This window comes from Leucopleurus acutus (assembly GCF_964270905.1).
Source record: "Leucopleurus acutus genome assembly, chromosome: 1".
Lineage (NCBI taxonomy): Eukaryota > Metazoa > Chordata > Mammalia > Artiodactyla > Delphinidae > Leucopleurus > Leucopleurus acutus.
The window spans coordinates 186,116,249-186,135,840 of NC_139142.1; the positions used below are offsets into that span (position 1 = coordinate 186,116,249).

Here is a 19,592-nt window from a genome sequence, read left to right on the forward strand (position 1 = left end):
TCAAGGGCCCAGCCACTCCACAGCGTGCGGGATCCTCCTGGACCTGGGCACGAACCCGTGTCCCCTGCATCGGCAGGCGGACTCTCAACCACTGCGCCACCAGGGAAGCCCTCATGGCTAAGATCTTAATGCCTTTACCTCTAAATGATCAGTCGATTGGCTTAGGGTAACTTTATGTGAGATTTCACAGGATGAAGTATCTAAGTCTAGGATTGTGCTTACTTGATGTTCATTTTGACAAGGTGTGTTAATAGGAACTGGGGAACTGACAATAGGACTGAAGATTCTGCTAGTTGTTAAGGTTTATAATGATCTCAACTGTTTGGATTAGTATAAATGTTAACCATACATCCCCAGTGTAATGTACATTTATTTATTAGTTTATTATAACATTGTAGTAATATATAATTACTTCCTAAAACATACACCGAAAAGTGAAATAAAAATGATAAGAGGGTTAATATAAGTTCTAATGTTTTCTTTCCTTATTGCAGTGGCATCTTGTTCACCCCCTAAGATGTACTAACTCAGGAGACTGTTGCTTTAAAATGCAGCTTTTCACATGTACAAACCCATCTTATCATTAAAGGTCATCCTTGCTAGAGGAGAGATATCGTTAATATTATCATAACGCCTCTTAGACTTCAGTTTTATTCAGTTTCCTTTCATTCACTGCATAAGAATGAACCTGACTCAGAGTCTGCTTCTCTTTGTGTTGCGCCCTCTCTAGGATGAGGATGGCACAGAGGAAGACAGCAGCCGTGTTGAGCCCGTGGGGCACGCCGACACTGGTGTGGAGAACGTACCCAGCTTTTCTCTGGAGTAAGTTACTGACATTTTCAACTAACCCTGTAATATCCATGTAGCTTCACTGATAGCAGCAAATATTCCGAAAGCATATGGCATGCGTTATGTTTGTGCTTAGTTAAAACATGCCTTGCATTGGTTTGTTTTCCAAAGAGCATTTTTCATCTATTGAGTTAATGATCTAATGTAAGAACTATAGCATGGAAATTCCCATGTACCTGCTCTGAGTTTCATGCCTTGGCAAATACTATTAAATTATAATATAAAATAGTATTTGATTGAAAAAAGTCTGTTATGTTCACAGCACTGTAACTGTTTTCAGATTGCTTTTTTGTATGTCAGTATTTTGGTCATTTGTTTGTTCTTCAACTTTGCTAAATTAAAAAAGTAATTGTGGACATAATTTACTTGAAAAACTAGTTGAATCATGTAAGCATTACTCATTTTAGTGTATATTTTTTTGATTGGAAGAAATAGAATCTCTCAAGATATTTGATAAAAAATTACAGGTTAGGGATCTTGAACATGATTTAAAGTGTAAAAGGTCGAAGAAAAACTTCCGTATATTGTCACAACTTTACAACTATCTTAAATAATGGCAGGTTTGAATGGAAGATGTTCTCAAGACTTCTTCTAAGTTACCTTAGAGCAGGGAGGGCAGTCATTCTAAATTTTTTCTTTGATTTTGGGTAAAAGTTGGGGTCCAGATATTAATAATTAAACTCTTAATTTTGTCTTTTCTTGGTCTTCCAAGGAAGGGCTATAAGAACTTTCTCAGTGAGATTAAACAGGCTTCGAATCAGATTATGTTTGGATATTCAGCAACCAGCATTCTCTAAGTATTTACACACTTAAGAAACACTTGCACTGTGATAGTTCTTTTGAGAAAGAATATAAAGTAAAATAAATGTATTAAAGTTACCATACTAGTTGGCAAACCATCTTAGTTGACAAACCAGTCATTAAATACATGTTCAAATGGTATGAACAGTATCTCAAATAGGATTTTAGGAAATTCTAAGAAAATAGAAAAAAATTAAATATCCATTTAAATAGTATTACTTTAGTAAATATGTTGGCAATATGACAAAATTTCAATTTTGTCCTAATTCGTGTGTGTGATTGAATCTATACACATAGAAATACAGTCGTAGCATTGGCATTTTCCATTGCATAAAAACTATATCGTGATCTTGGTCAAGTCCATTGGTAATCACTTATGGTTGTCCAGATTGCTTAAAACTAGATATGTAATTGAAATAGTATTTCCAAATATTGATTGTTAGATCAGGACTGCTTAGGTTTCTGTGCAGTACTCACACCCACAGAAATACCTACAAGGAAAGTGGAATCTCATTGAAATGGCGTAGAAAATTTACATTCTCCAGATTATACCAGTTGCATTAAACTCGGACTTTTGATATTAATATGAAAGTACTGTAGTTATGTGGTAGAAGTAACTTCATGTTACTTCATATAAATAGCTTAAAGACTTTAGAGTTCAATTACAAACACCCGTGGGACAATCATTTGATTTTTGACGGGTATCCCGTGGGGTTGCATTGCCTGCATATGCAGTGAGCTTACAGCAGGTAGGACGGCGACCTTCCGTGGAGCTCTGAGTTGGGAAGTAAGGGTGGCTGTATCCCATCTGGATTGCCACCTCCTGGGGCAAAGCTTTGACCTTATTGGACTTTTGCGGGAAGGGATCAATGATGTGACATGTGTAGGAGCACTTTGTAAATTATAAAGTGCTGTGCAGCTGACACATCTTTATCCCATTAATCTTCGTAGTCCTTGAATAGATATTAGGATGGGAAACTTCCAGTAGAAGTCTAGAGATTTGATCACAAAAGGTATACTTGGACTACACAGAAGAGTGTGGTCCGAGAGCAGCGGTGCTGTGTCATTTTTAATGTAGCTATCTCTGATGATTGCTCCCCCCTCCCCACCCCATGCCATCAGACTAGTGTGCAGGTATGTAGAGTTGAATGTGCCCTCATCGCCATGCTTCTATTCCAGAACGTGTATGTATATGTGTGTGTGCCTGGTGGGATTTTTCGTTTCGTCCTCCTTTGTTGTTTATTGTGCGTCTGTGTCGTTGCGGTTTTGTGTTTGGTTTGGTTTGAGTTTCGGTTTGTGATGGTCCATGTTCATGCTCCCTCATTCATCATATTGTCTCACAGTGATATGGTAAAGCTCGTACAAGTCCCCAACGATGGAGGGCCTCTGGGAATCCATGTAGTGCCTTTCAGTGCTCGAGGCGGCAGGTAACGTATCTTGCAGGTTTTTAATTGAATCATAATGTGGAGTGTTTTATCTTCATTTATGCTCAGATATAGAGTGATGTTGACTTAGCATATGCTTAATAGAAGGCTTTTCATTTGGGGGCCACTGCATTATAATCACAGAAAGCACTTAGGCTGATGAAGAAATCGGGCATTTAAATTATCTTAATAATTTTATCGTTCATCACATCCATGCAAATTGATGATAGCCTTTAGAGCCAGAACTCCAGCTGAATGTGCAAAGGTAAGGGAGAGCTTAAAGCAATTTTCTGGAAAAAATATATCCAATAAAAATTATCTAGATAACATAGAAAATGATTCATTTAAAATTTGCTTTTATGTTTATTTAGTTCTTAAATTTTATATGATTTTTATGATTATGTTTGAAATTTTTTTAAGTTAGACAAACTATAGATTTATTTTCTACTGTGTGACTTGTGTCTCCTTCTCTTCAATCTGCCCACTCAAATATCAAAATTTTGTACTATTTGTTAGTATGACTTCATTACTTCATAGAACATATATCCTTAAAAACGTCAAATGTTATATGAGTTTCTTTTATCCTGCTGCTTTCTTTCTGTGAAAGAATTAGTGTATGTTTGCTTGTATATGTTTTCAAATACTATGAACTGAATTTGCAACTAATCAAATGTTTGATGAGCCTCCATCAATCCACAAGTGAAATGCTGCCTCTTTCCCCATGGAGGGGGCGGGCATTAGCCTTTGAAGTTTACTTCCATCCTCTCTTATTTACCCATCTAATTATTACCCAAATGAAACATATTTATGAACTATTTGGCTTCTTAGTTTGAACTTCTTTCTTTTATTGTTATCATTTTATCGATTTTTAAACTTCTTTTACACTGGGAGAAGAAAAGGGGGAGCTGGAAAGTCACCTTAGGCCAGTGACCAAGAACAGGAACATAGTTTCAACCCTTGTCAAGGAATTCCAAGCGTCCAGTATATTGTGAGAGATGGAGGAAACATCAGTTACAAGCATGTGATTGAGTTATCTACTTAATCGTTCAAAATAAGTATTTGAACAATTGTACTGCCTTCCCGGTATATGTTCCTGACAGTATCGAGTCCAGATTTCATGTCTTTGGTAAAGCACACGCTTTATGGAAGGTCTGGAAGCTGACACTGTGATTTACGTAGAACTCTGCTGGAGTACGAGGCTTGAATGTGAGCGTTGTATCTAACAAGATGTGAAATTCACCTTGAATTGGGGATGGGGGGGGTGTTACATTCACAGAGTTATGACTGCTTTCACTTTCTTCCTTCTTTTTTTTTTTAAAACTCTGGAGAAATGTCACTGAAATGTCTTCAAAGGACTTTCAGTTAAATAAGCTTAGTTGTTTTCAAAATGGCCCTTGCCTTTATCTCCTTTAAAGATTATAATTTTAAGTGATCTCAGAAGTTAAACTCTTTTTCCATTTATTTCATGAGTAGAAAGATATGAGAAGAGGGTAGAATGCATGGATGATAGCCTCCCGGTATTAGTGTGCCTTTAACTGTTTGTGGAATATAACTCATCACAAATGAGATTTAATCGTGTATGTACCAGCTTTAAACCAGTATTTCAATTACAAACATGTTATTTTCTGTCATTTATTACACACTTCCTACGTCAGTGTGAAAGGATATTAGGATGAAATAGGTTAAAAAGCCTTAAGCAAAAGAAGTATAAGATAGAAAAAGAAATCTACTGCAGATTAATTCAGTGGAAGGCATTTCACAAAATCGACCACAGTTACTGGTTACCATGGCGTTTCGTTTCGATATACAGAACACATTCAAGGAGACAAGGATCCCTGTACAGAACTAGAAGGTGTTTTATAGCTGAGTCATTTTTAATCCCTGTTGATGTGGCAACTTAATGAGGAATCTCCTGTGCAGCTTCCCTATACAAGGGACAAAGAGATTAAGAAAATGAGATTCTTTATAAATCCTTTCCTGGCATTACTAGTTTTCATACTGGGAAACAGAATAGAATTCTTTCCCCCAACACCTGTGATGCATCTTTGAGCTTCCTCATCACCTTGGCAGTCATGGTTCTTCAGAGTGAGACTGACAGTGCAAAGAACCGCAGGAGGACTGCTGAAGAATCATAGACGCCAGTCTTCAGGAGCCAGAGACACCTGTCTCACGTGTTCTCAGAAATGCTGACACGTGGTTTCTTCTCAGTCAGTCAGAAACCTCCCCAAGCATTTACCGTGTGATGGTTCCTGTGTTAGGTGCTGGGAGACAAGGATGAGCAGGACACAGTCTCTCTCCAGGGGGTTGCAGTCAAGATGGAGTGATAGCCAAGAACTCACACTATTATAATTGTGATAAATGCCGACATCCCTGTATCAGAGGTGTTCTGTGAGCTGATAGAGGAGGGATTGTCTGAATTAGGTAACTGAAGTTGGCTTGTTGTAGAAGATGATTTTAATTGTGATGACAGCTTATAAAGGGAGCTACATCCGCTCAATGGTGGCTGCAAGGGCAAATTAAGCAATGCAGTATAGCAGAAAGGAAGAAATTAATCAGGACTTGTGAAGAAATTGCACATATTATCCAGTGGGAATACAAGAATACGTATTCATGGGATGTAAGTTGAAATTTCCAAGAATAACTTTCTTTGTACAAAATTCCTATCATACTTGGGCCCTCTCAGTTTGGGAGATGTAACTAATTGAATAACACTTCCTGAATACTTATTTTCCTAAAAGTGACACATGCATGTCAGTATTGCTTTCTGATTTCAATTTCTAAGTCAGAAAGTCTCAAGGAACAGTGCAGAATGGGAATTAAACATCATAAAGAAAAGAAACTCAATGCTGAACATCTCGAGTATCAAATATAATTCAGGAAAATTGGAAGAGTGTGAAGTCAATGTTAGAGAAATTTTTAAAGCTACTTAGGTATTATTATGGCCTGAGGTATAATGAAGTTTTTTGTATAAAAATCCTGCTGGACCAATTTAAAAAGGCTATTTTCTAGAGTAGGTTGAATGTTGTTCCCCGATTGGGGACATTAGTGACCGTTGGCTTGTGGCTGCCGTTCCCCCAGCCACTGTCTTGGATGGTAGAAACAGAGACAAAATAAATGCATGGGAGAGACTGTGCTGTCTCCCCCCTCCCCCCTTTTTATTTAAGATTTTTTTTTGATATGGACCATTTTTAAAGTCTCTATTAAATATGTTACAATATTGCTTCTGGCTTTTTTTTTTTTTTTCTTTTTTAGTTTTTGGGTGAGAGGCATGTGGGATCTTAGCTCCCCGACCAGGGATCGAACCCACACCCCCTGCATTGGAAGGCGAAGTCTTAACCACTGGACTGCTAGGGAAGTCCCTGTGCTGTCTCCCCTTGATGCTCTGTTTTTCTCTAGTCATCATCTTGTATTTTATTCAAAAATATAAAGTTAACTGATCCCCACCCAGAACTCTTTATTCACAGTTTTGTTACCTTGAAATTGATTTTCACTTCACACATGTAATTTCATTTCCTCCTGATTTAAATGTCAAACGTAACCTCCTTATTTAAATCACAAGTGCTACTGTTTTCAGGAAAGCTATGCCAAGTAATTGTCATTTCCTTTGGCAGAAAAACCATGTTTCATGTTATATTTTTTTATATTTCTAGGACCTAGCCCAACGGTATTGCTCACTGACGCTTACTGTGATGATCCCTATTAGCTCTGCATTGCTGTATTAGAAACAAAACAATAAGAATGTATCCTGCCTTGATGTTAATGAGTTTTCCTGAGCCTTTCTAATTACTTAGGAATACGATTATGTTATAATGTTAAGTATTTAGAAAGCAAAATATAAAAGTATATTCTGAAATAGGGGCTGGGCTTATGAAATAAGGTTTTGTATTTAGTTTTAAGGGATGTAAGGTCTAATTGAGAAATATGTATATAAAAAGATCTATACTATGTGTCTAAAGAACTCAGTGCACATGTGCCACAAGGTTTAGAGGAAGTAGGGCTATTGACTATTGGATGTTATGAAGCAGTAGAACTTGATCTGTTCTTTAAAGGAAATATAGGACTTATGCTAGTGATATTCCGGAAAGATAGTCTTTCTAGGAAGAACATATGAAGGGAAGATGCTCCATACAAATTTGTGTGATTTGCTGAGAAATAATGAGTCAATGATTTGAAACTGAGTGTATTGGGGAAGATAACACTGGAGAGATGGTTAGAAAGCACTTTGTGAATGGCCTCTGAGACTTCATTCAGTAAATAACAGAGAAATTGTTGAAGGTTTTCGAGAAATAATCGTTGTGTTATTTTAAAAAATAACTATTATTCCTCTACTTGGACTCCCAGTCTAACTTACAGTGAATATTCTTAGTCTTTTTCCCTCTGGGAACACGTATGGCTAAAGCATATTATTCTTAAAAAAGTGCAGCCTGCCTCTCCGTGCCTTTTCTGTAATGGGCCTTTTCCCATTATATACATTCTTTATTCTTAGCCCTGTGGCCCTTGGAATTTTCTTTCGCTGTGCTTTTTCTTATGCAAATAGTAATTGTATGTTTGTTTATTTTATTAAGCAAGTGTTTTGTTGTTGTTGTTGTCTGTTTGTTTTTAAAGATCTGGTGTCTCCTAGGCACCACTCTTGGTTCTAGGCAAACTCTCTGTAAAGGGTCAGATAGTTAGTATTTTGGGCACTGTGGGCCACCAAGTTTCTGCTGCAAGTATTCAATTCTGTCATTGTAGCGTGAAAGCAGCCATAGACATGGATAACCCAACAAGCCTGGCCGTATTCCAGAAAAGCTTCATTTGCAAAAACACGTGGCAGGTCAGAGTTTGGCTCATGGCCCGTAATTTGCCAGCTCTGCTCTAGAGAAGCAGACAAATAAAAAATGCCTGCCATCATGGAGTTTACATTCTATTATTTTTCATATCTAAAATTCCTTCTTCTATGTTTCCTATTCATATTGTTTTGGGGGCCAGAGTCCAGAATTTTATTTCCACCTACTTGGTTGATGAGAAAGCCTCTTTATTGTAACCGTATATTATTTCCCATCATTGCACCCTACTAATTCTAACAAATTCCCAGGAGGAAGGGAAATAGAAAAAATCAACCGCATTTAACATCCTCCAGTTAGTAATAGGCACCCACAGATTACTTCTTCCCAATATCTGATTGTCAACCATGAGACCTGAGGAAAAATCTAAAGTCTTTTAATTAGGAAAACAGTCCTTGGTAAGAAGGAGTGTGTATGTGTGTGGGTCTGCGTGTTTTAAGCTTTCTGCTGCTGCCTCCTGCTGCCAACTGCCTTACTTATTAATTGCTCTCGACTTTCTTCTTACAGATATGCCATCGTTTGATTTGTCTGATTAATTTTGAGTTGTATCCCAAATGATTTTTTTCAGCCATTTATCTTCAGTTTGATAGAGTATCAGGTGAAGGGTCAATACCAAACCTTTCGATTGCCATATTGTTTCTTTTCATGACTTTTTTCCTGGACTTATTTTCTTACTTGTATTACTATCCATAAATTCTGCCACGTAAAGCTAAAAAAAGTCACATCCCCAGAGGAATATTTTAAATGTTTAGGTTTTGGAGTTGAAATAAAAGTGACCCTGTTGGAAAATATATATTCCTGTGATCAGATTAATATAGAAAAGGAGTGAAATATAAATGTTTGTTTTCTGTGTTGTAGATGCACATATTGAACAATTTTCCTCAAATAAAAACTGAAGTGTTTATAAAGTTTTTAACTATTCTGTATACAAGAGTAGTTAGCAAACATCTTTGGAAGGTCTTAAGAAAAAGCATACTCCTCTACTTAATGATTCAGTGAAAATCTGTGAACTTGGCTACTCTGATTAATATTTACATGGGTTATAAATAATGTTAGTTATAACTCTTAGCTCATCTAACCTTTATTTTATTATCTTTTGCTCTATAACATCAAAAACAGACAGTTCATCTTTTTCCAGAATTTCCAGTGAGCTGTGCTGTCTTCCCTCTTTGCGGCAGTCAGTGACAGCCTGGACCACATGCTGAGTCTTCATGTTATTGGCAGAGGGGTTGTTAGGAATCACCCATGTTTTGAGGCCAGAGATGCCTGGGACAGAATCTGGCTCTGTCTTTTTAGGAAGTGTGGTCTGGGCAAGTTAGCTTCACTTAGCCTCGGTCTTCACATCTGAGGGCTGGGACACTCCTGTGACTTTGTCTGGTTAAAATATGAAAATACATGTACTTATAAAATACATGTAAAATACTTCTAGTGAGGTACGTGGCAGTGGCAGCTAAGAAGAATGCTATTTCACCTTCCACTTATGTTCCTGTGATGTGCCGTTAAAATTTCCTCCAAATGCTGCGAGTTCTGGTTGTGTAGGCAAGTGCTGATGAGTCTTTGTAACAGTAGAAAACGATCTCTTCTATCATGAATGTGAGATGAGAATTTACTCTTATATCATAAATTTGAAAATCCCAGTACACAGTTAGTTAGTTGGGTGTATCTGTTAATAAAGAATTACAGCCAGTTTGAATTTCATGGAAACGACTCAGGTGTTAAGAAGAGATTTATCCAAGGCTTGTATACCGTATTTCAGTTCACTGTAGAGTTTTAAAGTTGACTGTTCATTTTTAAGAGAATAAAAATGCACCTGAACTCTGTGTACTTGATTTTAATTTCAGTATTTTCCAAGAAACACAATTTAACTTTACTGAATCTGTAGCCTTTCGTCTGTAAGTCTTAGGTTGTGCATTCTCAGTTGCAGACTTGCTTTGTTCTAATAAAGGGACATGCTAAATGCATTTGTTTTAGAGAGGAAAGTTGTATTTTACATTTAGATAAATCTTGCTTCTTTAAATGTAGTAGCACGATGCCTATCATTTCTGCCCTAATCTAAAGGAATTCTCTACTTTTACTTTACCATTTTTGGGTCTACTTTATCTCATCCACTAAAGATTAAAAAAAAGAAAGTCAGGATGTTATATTAAGTTGGCATTCTGGCTGTGGTTCTGAGGGATAGAATATAGGTCATTGCCAGCCCCCTGTTTCGTACTCAGTGAGGTGAGAGGGTCTTGCTGATGCGAGCCCATTCTGCGCATGCCTCCTCTGCCTTCACTGTAGTTGTGGTGTTTATACTCTGTCAGATTTTATTAAGATGAATTATGATCATTTCCATACAGCTGGGTGGCAGTTGTGGGAGTTCCCATTATCAAAGCAAAACTCAGACTTGCTCAGCCAATTTAGATGTCAATAAAACATTTGTTACTTATTTTCAGTTTTATCATTGGCTGTAATTTATACTTAGAATTGAAAATGTTAACATGTGTGACTGAGTTTGTTTTAATTAAGTGTATAATTAGGCTAATGAACCTTGTAAAAATGTAGTGGTGCAATCCTTAATATAATCTAAGCAGTTAAATTCCTAATTATGCATCCAAAATCATGTACAGAGATGCCGCCTTTCAATGGCTTGCTCTCTGGGGCTGTATTCTTCTTCTTTGCCCTCTTTGGGGGTTAAGGAACATGGTACAAAAGCCATGATGAAAGACTTCAAAGAAATGTGTGTATTTACTTAGTTTTTCTTTTAGGAAAATGATTCAGAAGTGGGATTTGTTCATAGTGGACATAGTATTTTTTTCCCTAAATTTTTGAAAAGGTAGAAGGACCAGGGGAGAGGAGTAGATCTGGGGACGTTTACGATTTACCAGAAGAAATCCCCTCGTTCAGAAAGCATCTTGCCAAGTCGGGTTCACATTAGATTCACGCAGGAGGTGAAGAGGTCTGTCCCCTGTACCCCTGAGCCCTGTAGCCATGGCTTCACAGAGCCGCCCTCCCTGCTATGCTAATAATACACCTGCTCGTTCTCCTGTGCCAGCCAGCACAGCCAGGCTGGTGCTTCTGCCCCTGGACTGTTCCCCACAAGCAGAGCTTCCACCCCTCCCCCAACTCCTCTTCTCCTGCTCCCCTCTCCTATTTTTCGCAAAGTGGCTTCTTCTTCTGATGGAAAGTGGTTGCCCTAGTAAGGAATTCTGGTACTAACTGCCAAGAAGAAAATCCATCGTCCACTCCGGTAGAGCGACGTGCCAAAATGCTCTGACCTTTATGACCTTCAATTATTTTCTCTAATAAGAGTGTTATGGGAACCACAACACCATCGGTACTCATTTCTTTATTCCTTTAGAAGGAATTCTAGTTGCTGGTTGAATTTGCAGTATAGATCCCTAAAATTTGTTTCTAATTGTGCTATCCGAGTCGCCTTTCCCGGGGCGGTGGCGGGTGTGGAGATGTAACTGCTGGCACACACACGTTTTTCAGGAAGATGAAAGTCTCTGTTATTACTTGCCGTTGATTTCCCTTCAGAGGGCCCTCTTCATTCTCAGTCTGGCTGTTATGTTATCAGTTCAATTTTCCTGTAAAGTTTTTTTGATAGTTCATCCCCATTCCTTTTGTAATCACTTTCACCTAGTGAAGCAAATGAGATAATTTTGCAGATTGTACCATTTTCCTTTTAAATTAATCCATTCTTTTGGAGAGGGTGATTCTAATAGTGTGGTCAAGTACTTAGAAATCAGCAGGCTACTAAGTTCTCCTTAATTCAGTCTGTTCCGTTGATTCCCTGATCACTTGCTGTGTCAGTCAGGGTGAAATTCTTCCCCTTCTGCTCCTCTACCCGTCCCCCCCAGCCCACCCCCATCAGCTCCCGAGCCTCTAGTGCTGAGAAAGAGGATTCTGAGGTTTTTGCAACTACTTTTACAACGTTGGATTCTAAAACCTCATTTAATAAATGTCTGCAATATCTCATGTAAATGCGATAGCGTATTTGTTTATGATTTGTAACATTTTTACTGTATGTTAGGATTACTCATGCATTTGGCCATATATGAGGGCTTGTGTAGAAAGACAAATCATTCAGTGAATGAAGCATGTCAGGCCTTTTTACTGTGGATTATTATTGTAGAATGATTCCCATGGGAAAAAAAGTAGATTTAAGAAAAGGAAAATGATTACCTAGATGAATATAAATCTATAGACCTATTCATCTGAAAAATATTAATGCCACTTCTGTTGAATTAAATTACAGATTTCCAAGTTATATTATTTCAAATTGTCATAGATACTGAAAGGTTCTGTTGGAGATAAATGTATAAATTTGAACAAATGACTGGTACTAGTTACCTGCTAAGTAATTTCCATTAAACATAGTCTGTCTCTCTCTATTTCTCTAAGAATATTCTGTGGACTATTTTGGAATACACAAAACATTTCAGAATACATAAAGGCATAATAATTTTCAGTCACTTTAGATCACAGAAATGTTGTAACCATATTGAGAAATCACTCACGATCTCACCAATTAAAAACTAATTAATTAACTGGAGTGACTCTTGGTAGGGCATATTTTTACTCAGGGGCTGAATACATCAACTTGAAAGAAGCCCTGTCGGTCTGCAGAGGCAGCTTTTAGCAACAGGTGTGGTACCAAGCTGTGGCTCTGTTAAGACTGCCCACGGGTGGCCAAGTCATCTTTGCCTTCCCCTGTGCTCTCACATGGCTGCTTGGATGGCGAAGTGGCCCAATGTCTTCTTCTGGTTCCACTATTACCAACAACTGTGATTTAATTTGATTTCTCTAATTATTTTGTCCCATTCAACAGAGTCATAGGTATATCTTAATGATAGGATGCTTTTGATAGAACACTTTGTTCAGTCGCCCATAGAGACAAACGAACAGTAGGGAAGCTTGGGGAGATAGATTGTGGGCTTGGTGACATTTTAGTGGTCACTTAATTATTGGTGTGGCACATTAAGAGATTGCTTCCTGTCAAGTAGGAGCTCAGACAGTTAAGTTGCTCATGCTGCTGTGTCAGTGTACTTTTTCTTGTCTTTGAGCTGAGAGAATTTTTATATTTATTTATCAGTGGTTCCAATATACGGTGGCAAGTAACTAAAAATAACCTACATCATATTTTTTTCATTAGTCACCAAGCTTCTTAGACTCTTACACTAGTAGGTGCTAATCCCCAAATAGTAACATGACAAAAGGCAATTTAAATGTTAGCTCCTCTTACTCTTGTAGGTAGGTGTGCTTAACCATAGTAAGACACCATGCCTGTTTATTATATTTAATAATAAAGATTAGAATGAAGTTAAGCAGTGACTCAGTAAATGTTTATGAAAGAAAGAAGGTTAAACTGCAAAATAACAAGCAAAAAAAAAAAAAGGACCTTTGCTTTAATTCAGTTCATTTCAGCTCAGTCCTATATTTGGTATAAGTGACACCGTCATGAAAAAAAGGATCCGAATCTGGATTTTATTTCACTTATTCTATTTTGCAAAAAGCTTATTAGAAATAGGAGACTTGTTTGCTTCAGCTAAACTCAAGCACCCATTCATTCAGTTGTCATTTGTCAAGACCTTACTATGAGCTGAGTGCTGGAGCACGTATTGCTGAGTCCCACCTTCCCCACCTTCCAGGAGCTCACAGTGCAACAGTAGCGATAAGGTGTGTGTACAAGTAACAGTAGCAGGGGAGCGCGATCAACAACAACGATTACTGCAAAGGTTTAAAAGAAGAAGGACGCTATCTATTGGAGCATCTTCCTACTGGAAAGCATATACAGGGTACTGCAAATTGTACTCCATTGGAAAATACAGACAGGCGATTGGAAATGATGGTATCTTCAACTTTAATTTATTCAGGATTCTAAATGCTGGCGGCTTTTTTTTTTTTTAATTTTTTGGCCGCATTGTGCGGCGTGTGGGATCTTAGTTCCCTGACCAGGGGTTGAACCCGAACCTTCTGCATTGGAAGCACAGAGTCTTAACCGCTGGACCGCCAGGGAAGTCCCCTAAATGCTAGTTTCTGTATGGGCATTTTTTTTTTGTCTCTAAATATTAGGATTATGAAAGAAAATGCAAGCTTGGGACAAGCCAAAAATAAGTTCATAAAAATTTTAACATCATAATACAGATTATATGCTAACCGTCAATTAAGTCAGAGCATCAGAACTAGGTGGAGATTCCTATTTCGTATCAAGCTGTGTTCATATATAGTGTTTGTTATTTGTCCCAGGGTATAAAGAATGTCCATCCTGTCCGTCAAGGAGTTAGTGCTCTAGACCAAGTACATTTGTGATAATTTTTTTTTTCTTCTCCATCTTGGTCTCTAAAAGTTCATTTGGGCTTTTCTTTTGACTTGAAATTTGAGTCCACATGGAGGGGTGAATGGTGACGGGCATTATTGGAACCTGTCGCCGGCTTTCTGTTTTCTTCTGATGGGAATAATGGCAACAACTTACTTACTTTTGGGAGACCTAAGAAGTTTTGAAATTCAGAACATGAGGCATTACCAAATTCAGATGCCAAGAATGGAAACTCTTCTGTTTTTGGAATCTTCCCAATTTTCCATCTCATGTCCAGGTTGGCCTCTCCTTGTTACCTTTCCTTTCATGGAAAGGTGGGGCTGCCATCAGCACTGTACCAGCTAGCTTAAAACAGAAATCTGCCAGAGCTGCTCGCAGCCCATGCTCGTCCATGCTGCCCACCGCCACGGCCAGGAGCCATGGGGCCAGCTCTGCCGGGAGCATTTTTAAGCATAGAGAGAAGGGTACAATTCGTTGCAGAAGCGTAACACTGACACGCCAGAAACGATTGCCTATATTTATTGAAAGGATCCCTTTCTACACACCATTTATACTGTTGTGATTTCTGTGTTGGCGTTATTTTTAAATGTCTGGATAGCAATTTAAGGCACCCCTTTAAACGATTGCCTATATTTATTGAAAGGATCCCTTTCTACACACCATTTATACTGTTGTGATTTCTGTGTTGGCGTTATTTTTAAATGTCTGGATAGCAATTTAAGGCACCCCTTTATTAGGCAGTCTTTGTAAGTATAATCCCGCCATTAAAGCAGTAGGGCATTGTGCACGGTGGAAATATTACATGTGTAATGATTTGCATTCTTAATGTTCCAGAACCCTGGGGTTATTAGTAAAACGATTGGAGAAAGGTGGTAAAGCTGAACAAGAAAACCTTTTTCATGAGAATGATTGCATTGTCAGGATTAATGATGGCGACCTTCGAAATAGAAGATTTGAACAGTAAGTGTGTGCTGCCTCATTGCTGCACTTTCCCTGCATCAGGCGTGACAGAGTGCGGGCGATTGGGGTACCTCAGACCATATGTCTGTGGTCTCTGCCTTCATGCTGGAGAGGAGTATTTTCTGCCATTATCTAGCTTTTAAAAATTTCATCAAACTCCAGGTAATCACTGTCATTAGACTATGTTTCCAAATGCCCTCTGACTGACGCAGCACTTCTTAAAATATTATGGGCCCAATTTAGGCTTTACGGTTTGGCCACCTCCTCGCCTTTTGGAAAATCCATCAGGTTGCTAGTTTTTATTATACTTTTAACTCACACGTCCAACTTTGTCACATATAATGTGACAAATAGGAAGACAAAGCTCCTTGGACCTGCAGTGTCCACTCAGATTTTCCTTATCCTGACTCAAGCCCTTACTCCATTAAAAAGATAAAAATTGTCCAGTTCCTATAAAATAAGGCAAAAATGAGCAGAAATCATAAGGACTTGGTTAAAGACCTGCCTAGGGATCCAGATAAGATGGAGTAGCTTCTTGGGCTGGTCTTGGAATAGCACAGTGGCCAACAGCTCTTAACATTTTGAGTTACTGAAGCTGCATTGGCATTCCTGAGATTTTTGCGTGCACAAACTTGAATTAATTTTTCTGATAAATAATGGATAGTCACTTTCTAAAGTTTTCGAAGTATACTTATAAATATATTTCTTTAAAAACTCGACTGGTCTCCTTGTAAGGAAATACTTTATGACTTTTAAAAGTCGTATTGGATAATGTTGTAGAACGGAGGTTATATTTAATTTCTCTTAATATTGAAATGATAATACCTGTTGTGCTTAAAACTGCAGTATGACTGAATGATTTACAGCGGAGGGTCTTCTGTGGAGGGCATACCAAAATACTGGTATTGTGCCTGTAGTTGTACATAACTTTGTCATTTTTATCTAGAGAATGAGAAATTTATATTTGGAGACACAGCCCTGCTGCTATCAGAGCTTGCAAACCCGATTGATAAGTGGGTTATGAGAATTTTGTTTTCAGTTTCAACCCAGTCTGTCCGTCCTTGTTGCTTAATGAGTATACTTAACTAGCTCGTAACATCTTCGAGTCTGCCAGTCTTCATTTGCTAAGTTTCCATTCTCTCTCAAACCCAGAGCACAACATATGTTTCGCCAAGCCATGCGGACCTCCATCATTTGGTTCCATGTGGTTCCCGCAGCCAATAAAGAGCAGTACGAACAACTGTCCCAAAGCGAGAGGAGCAATTACTATTCGAGCCGCTTCAGCCCCGACAGCCAGCATGGGGATCACAGGAGTGTGAACAGTGCAGGGCCGCAGGCTCTGCCGAGGGCGCCCCGGCCGAACCCCCTGCCCGAGCACGCGGACCCTCACCCCCGACTCCTACCTCAGAGCGCACAGCCCTCGGGAAAGCCGCCCGCTGCTCCGGGCCCAGCCGTACACCACGTGTTCAGTCCCAGCAGTAGTTACAACACCAAAAAAGTAGGCAAGAAGCTTAACATCCAGCTTAAGAAAGGTATGACCTGTCTTCCTGTTTTTCACAGAATTTAGTTTCAAAATCAACCAACTAACCCAAAGCGTCCTGAGTCTTACCTCATTATTAAGAACTGATACATCTTTTTAAAAAAGCATTTACAGTTGTGTATTTCTTTATGCTTTTCAGATTCACTTTGCTGTATAAAAATTAACACGTAGAAGATCAGAGGATAGGCCTTAAACGTTATGTTTCTATGAAAAAAGTAGCAGCTACGACTGCCGTAAAATTTTTGGCAACGAAGGAAATGGGTTTCAGGATGTTACCATCAAACCCAAAGCAACAGGGAGACTCTGACTGTTTTGAGTGCCCCACTTGATGTCCACATACAGCCCCCCTAGAGGACGTTAGGAGTCCTTCCTCCAGTTCAGCCCGTCCTTTGGTAACGGGAAGGGATTGACTCCTTCGAAGCTGTTGGTTCCCGGTGAAATGCTGAGAAGCAAGGCCACTGGCCCCTTGTCTCCTGCTCTTCCAGAATATCGCATTCTTCCCTTCCTCAAGGTGACAAGGGGAATCGGAATGGGCCTTGCTCGTACTTTACTACCTGTGCCTTACATCAGTGTGTTTATTTAAGGATCCCCCGCCCTTAGACAGTGCATCCTTGTGTACAGGAGGCGTTCATTTCTGTGCTGGCCTCCCTGATGACTCAGATCAGGCTCCTAGGTTTGACTTTCTCATTCCCAGTCACCGTCCCCTCGAGGCACTGAGATATACTTTTGCTATTAATCATCTCTTTTAGCTGAGCATTTTTATATATTTTTAAATCATGTCCTTCAAACTGGTGTCATTATAAAGAATATTTCTCCTTTTATGAGCTCCACCAACTCCTACAGTTAGTTGGGAATGAACCAGAGAGGCTGAGCGATTTCCTCAAGTCATGTGGCCACCAGCAGCAGATTCTTACTGGAACCTTTTCCGTGTCCTGACATTGAGACCGTTCTTCTTTCCATTCGGGGTAGAGTTTACAACTCTGTAAACTCTGAGATTCCTATTTCCTTTCTAAATCATACTCTTTCATTGAACTTTATGTGAACCACAAATGCCTTCTTTCTGGTTACTGGCTTTTTAAGCTCCGAATACTTGGTTGACCTGATCAGGAATTGACAACCTCACTCCACTTTTGAAACCCCTTACAGATACAGAATCACATCAGCTTAAACCCCTTTTAGCCCTGTTAATGTGTAAGTGAGAGGAATATCAGATTCTCTTTCTTCCTTTTTCTACACTCAAATGAAAGGACGTGGTTTTTAAGCAAAAGCATATCAAGAAACACAAAGAGAGTTGTATAAAACATAAAATTCTGCTTGGGATCTTTCAAAAAGGAAGACTATTTTCCATTGTCATAAAGATTTTAGTTCATAAATATCTTTGCCTTCTTACTCTGATATAGGCATATTCATTGTTTAATTACAGTTTTCCATACAATTACTATATGTTAACTCCTTATGATATAATATGAACTTTTTAAATGAAGTGAAATTTTATTTGCCATTAAAAGAATCACTCTTTTGAATACAGAAATCAATAGTTTTATTTTGGTAGCATTTAAAAATATATGATTACATGTTACAGAAGTTAATTTAGAAAGATTATGCTCAATCAACATAAAAATAGAAATAATAGTTTTCTTTTAAACATTTTTCTGACCTTGAGTTATATAACTGATTCAGAGCATCATAGATCTGGCCTGATTTTAATTTATTAACTATGAGAATGTATGGCAAAAGGTGGAAACTGCCTGTGCATTCTGCCAGTACTTACAAATATAAAAAAATAATGTTCACTATAAATAAAAGTGACAAAGAATGCTCATTGTCTGTGATTAGTACTAAATAGAGATGTTTTAATGATTGTATGAGGTTGAACAAGTTTTCATTGTAGTTAACAGGCAATGTTTTTACCAGTTATTATGGTTACATTTAACATTTTTTAATGAAGTACATCAAAAATGTAGGGTTTGTCAGTGTTAAACTTTAAATTCAGTTCAGAGTGAACTGACACGATTTGAATGACAGAAGCTCTTCATAAACTGAGGTCAAAGCTAAGGACTAAGAAAGCCTTTGTCATAATGATTCTTTGGCATAATTTTGGAACTATGTCATATAACATGTCGAAATAGAAGAGCCCCTATGTACCTGCTTCCGTAATTATGATTTCTTAATATTTATTGTCATTTTGGCCTTCTCAAGTACCCTGCTCTTTGGTAGAAATTAGCTTTTTAATAAAGTCAGAGGAGAAGGTCAGTGATCTATTTCAGTCAGTGCAAAATGTTTTGTTGGCTTTGCTAAATGAAAATTGATATCTATTTATCTTTCTTTGAAAGGTCATTGCCTGAACTTTTGGCGTACAGATTTAGGGGTTATTGCTGATATTTTAATAGTGTTTTGTTTCATATAACAATCAGTCTTTGTAGTTCATAGAAATTAATATTGCGAAAGGAGACTAATTTAGAATTCTTCCTTAATAAATGTTATTGCAAGTCATTAGAGTTTCACGAAAGCACAGAAACGTATGGAAAAGTCCCAGCAGAATAATTAGGAGAATTTCATATAGACAATATGCCGTTCAAGTCTTCACAGAAGACTTAAGAAATTAACAGCCCAGGCACATTAAAGTGATTTCAGACTTGAAGTAAATGAATGTTTTGTTTGAATTTGAGAATATTTACAGTAGGTTTTTGTTACATGTACTGTGTTTTCATCATTTCTACTTTGTTTCTTCTTTAACCCACATTTTTATTCATGTTTATTTGCCCATATTTGTTTACTTAGAGATTCATACCCTGACTTACAGTTTTTTAGCGAGTGCTGCATCAACTTAATGAATTCTGTAGATTTTTCACCTTTACATATCTCTTTATTCTTCCTTTATTGAGCAAGTGTTT

At 38.1% G+C, this 19,592-nt stretch overlaps 1 protein-coding gene across 15 annotated transcripts in view; it reads left to right on the forward strand.

The window, feature by feature from the left end:
• The window catches only part of PARD3 (par-3 family cell polarity regulator), a 634,176-nt gene that overhangs the window by 340,193 nt on the left and 274,391 nt on the right, over positions 1-19,592 (forward strand). For all 15 annotated transcript variants that reach the window (XM_082847455.1, XM_082847464.1, XM_082847462.1 and 12 more), the window contains 4 exons: positions 731-822; positions 2,994-3,077; positions 15,033-15,158; positions 16,311-16,690. In XM_082847455.1, coding sequence (XP_082703581.1) covers positions 731-822; positions 2,994-3,077; positions 15,033-15,158; positions 16,311-16,690 — 682 coding nt within the window. The remainder of the gene's footprint in view (positions 1-730; positions 823-2,993; positions 3,078-15,032; positions 15,159-16,310; positions 16,691-19,592) is intronic.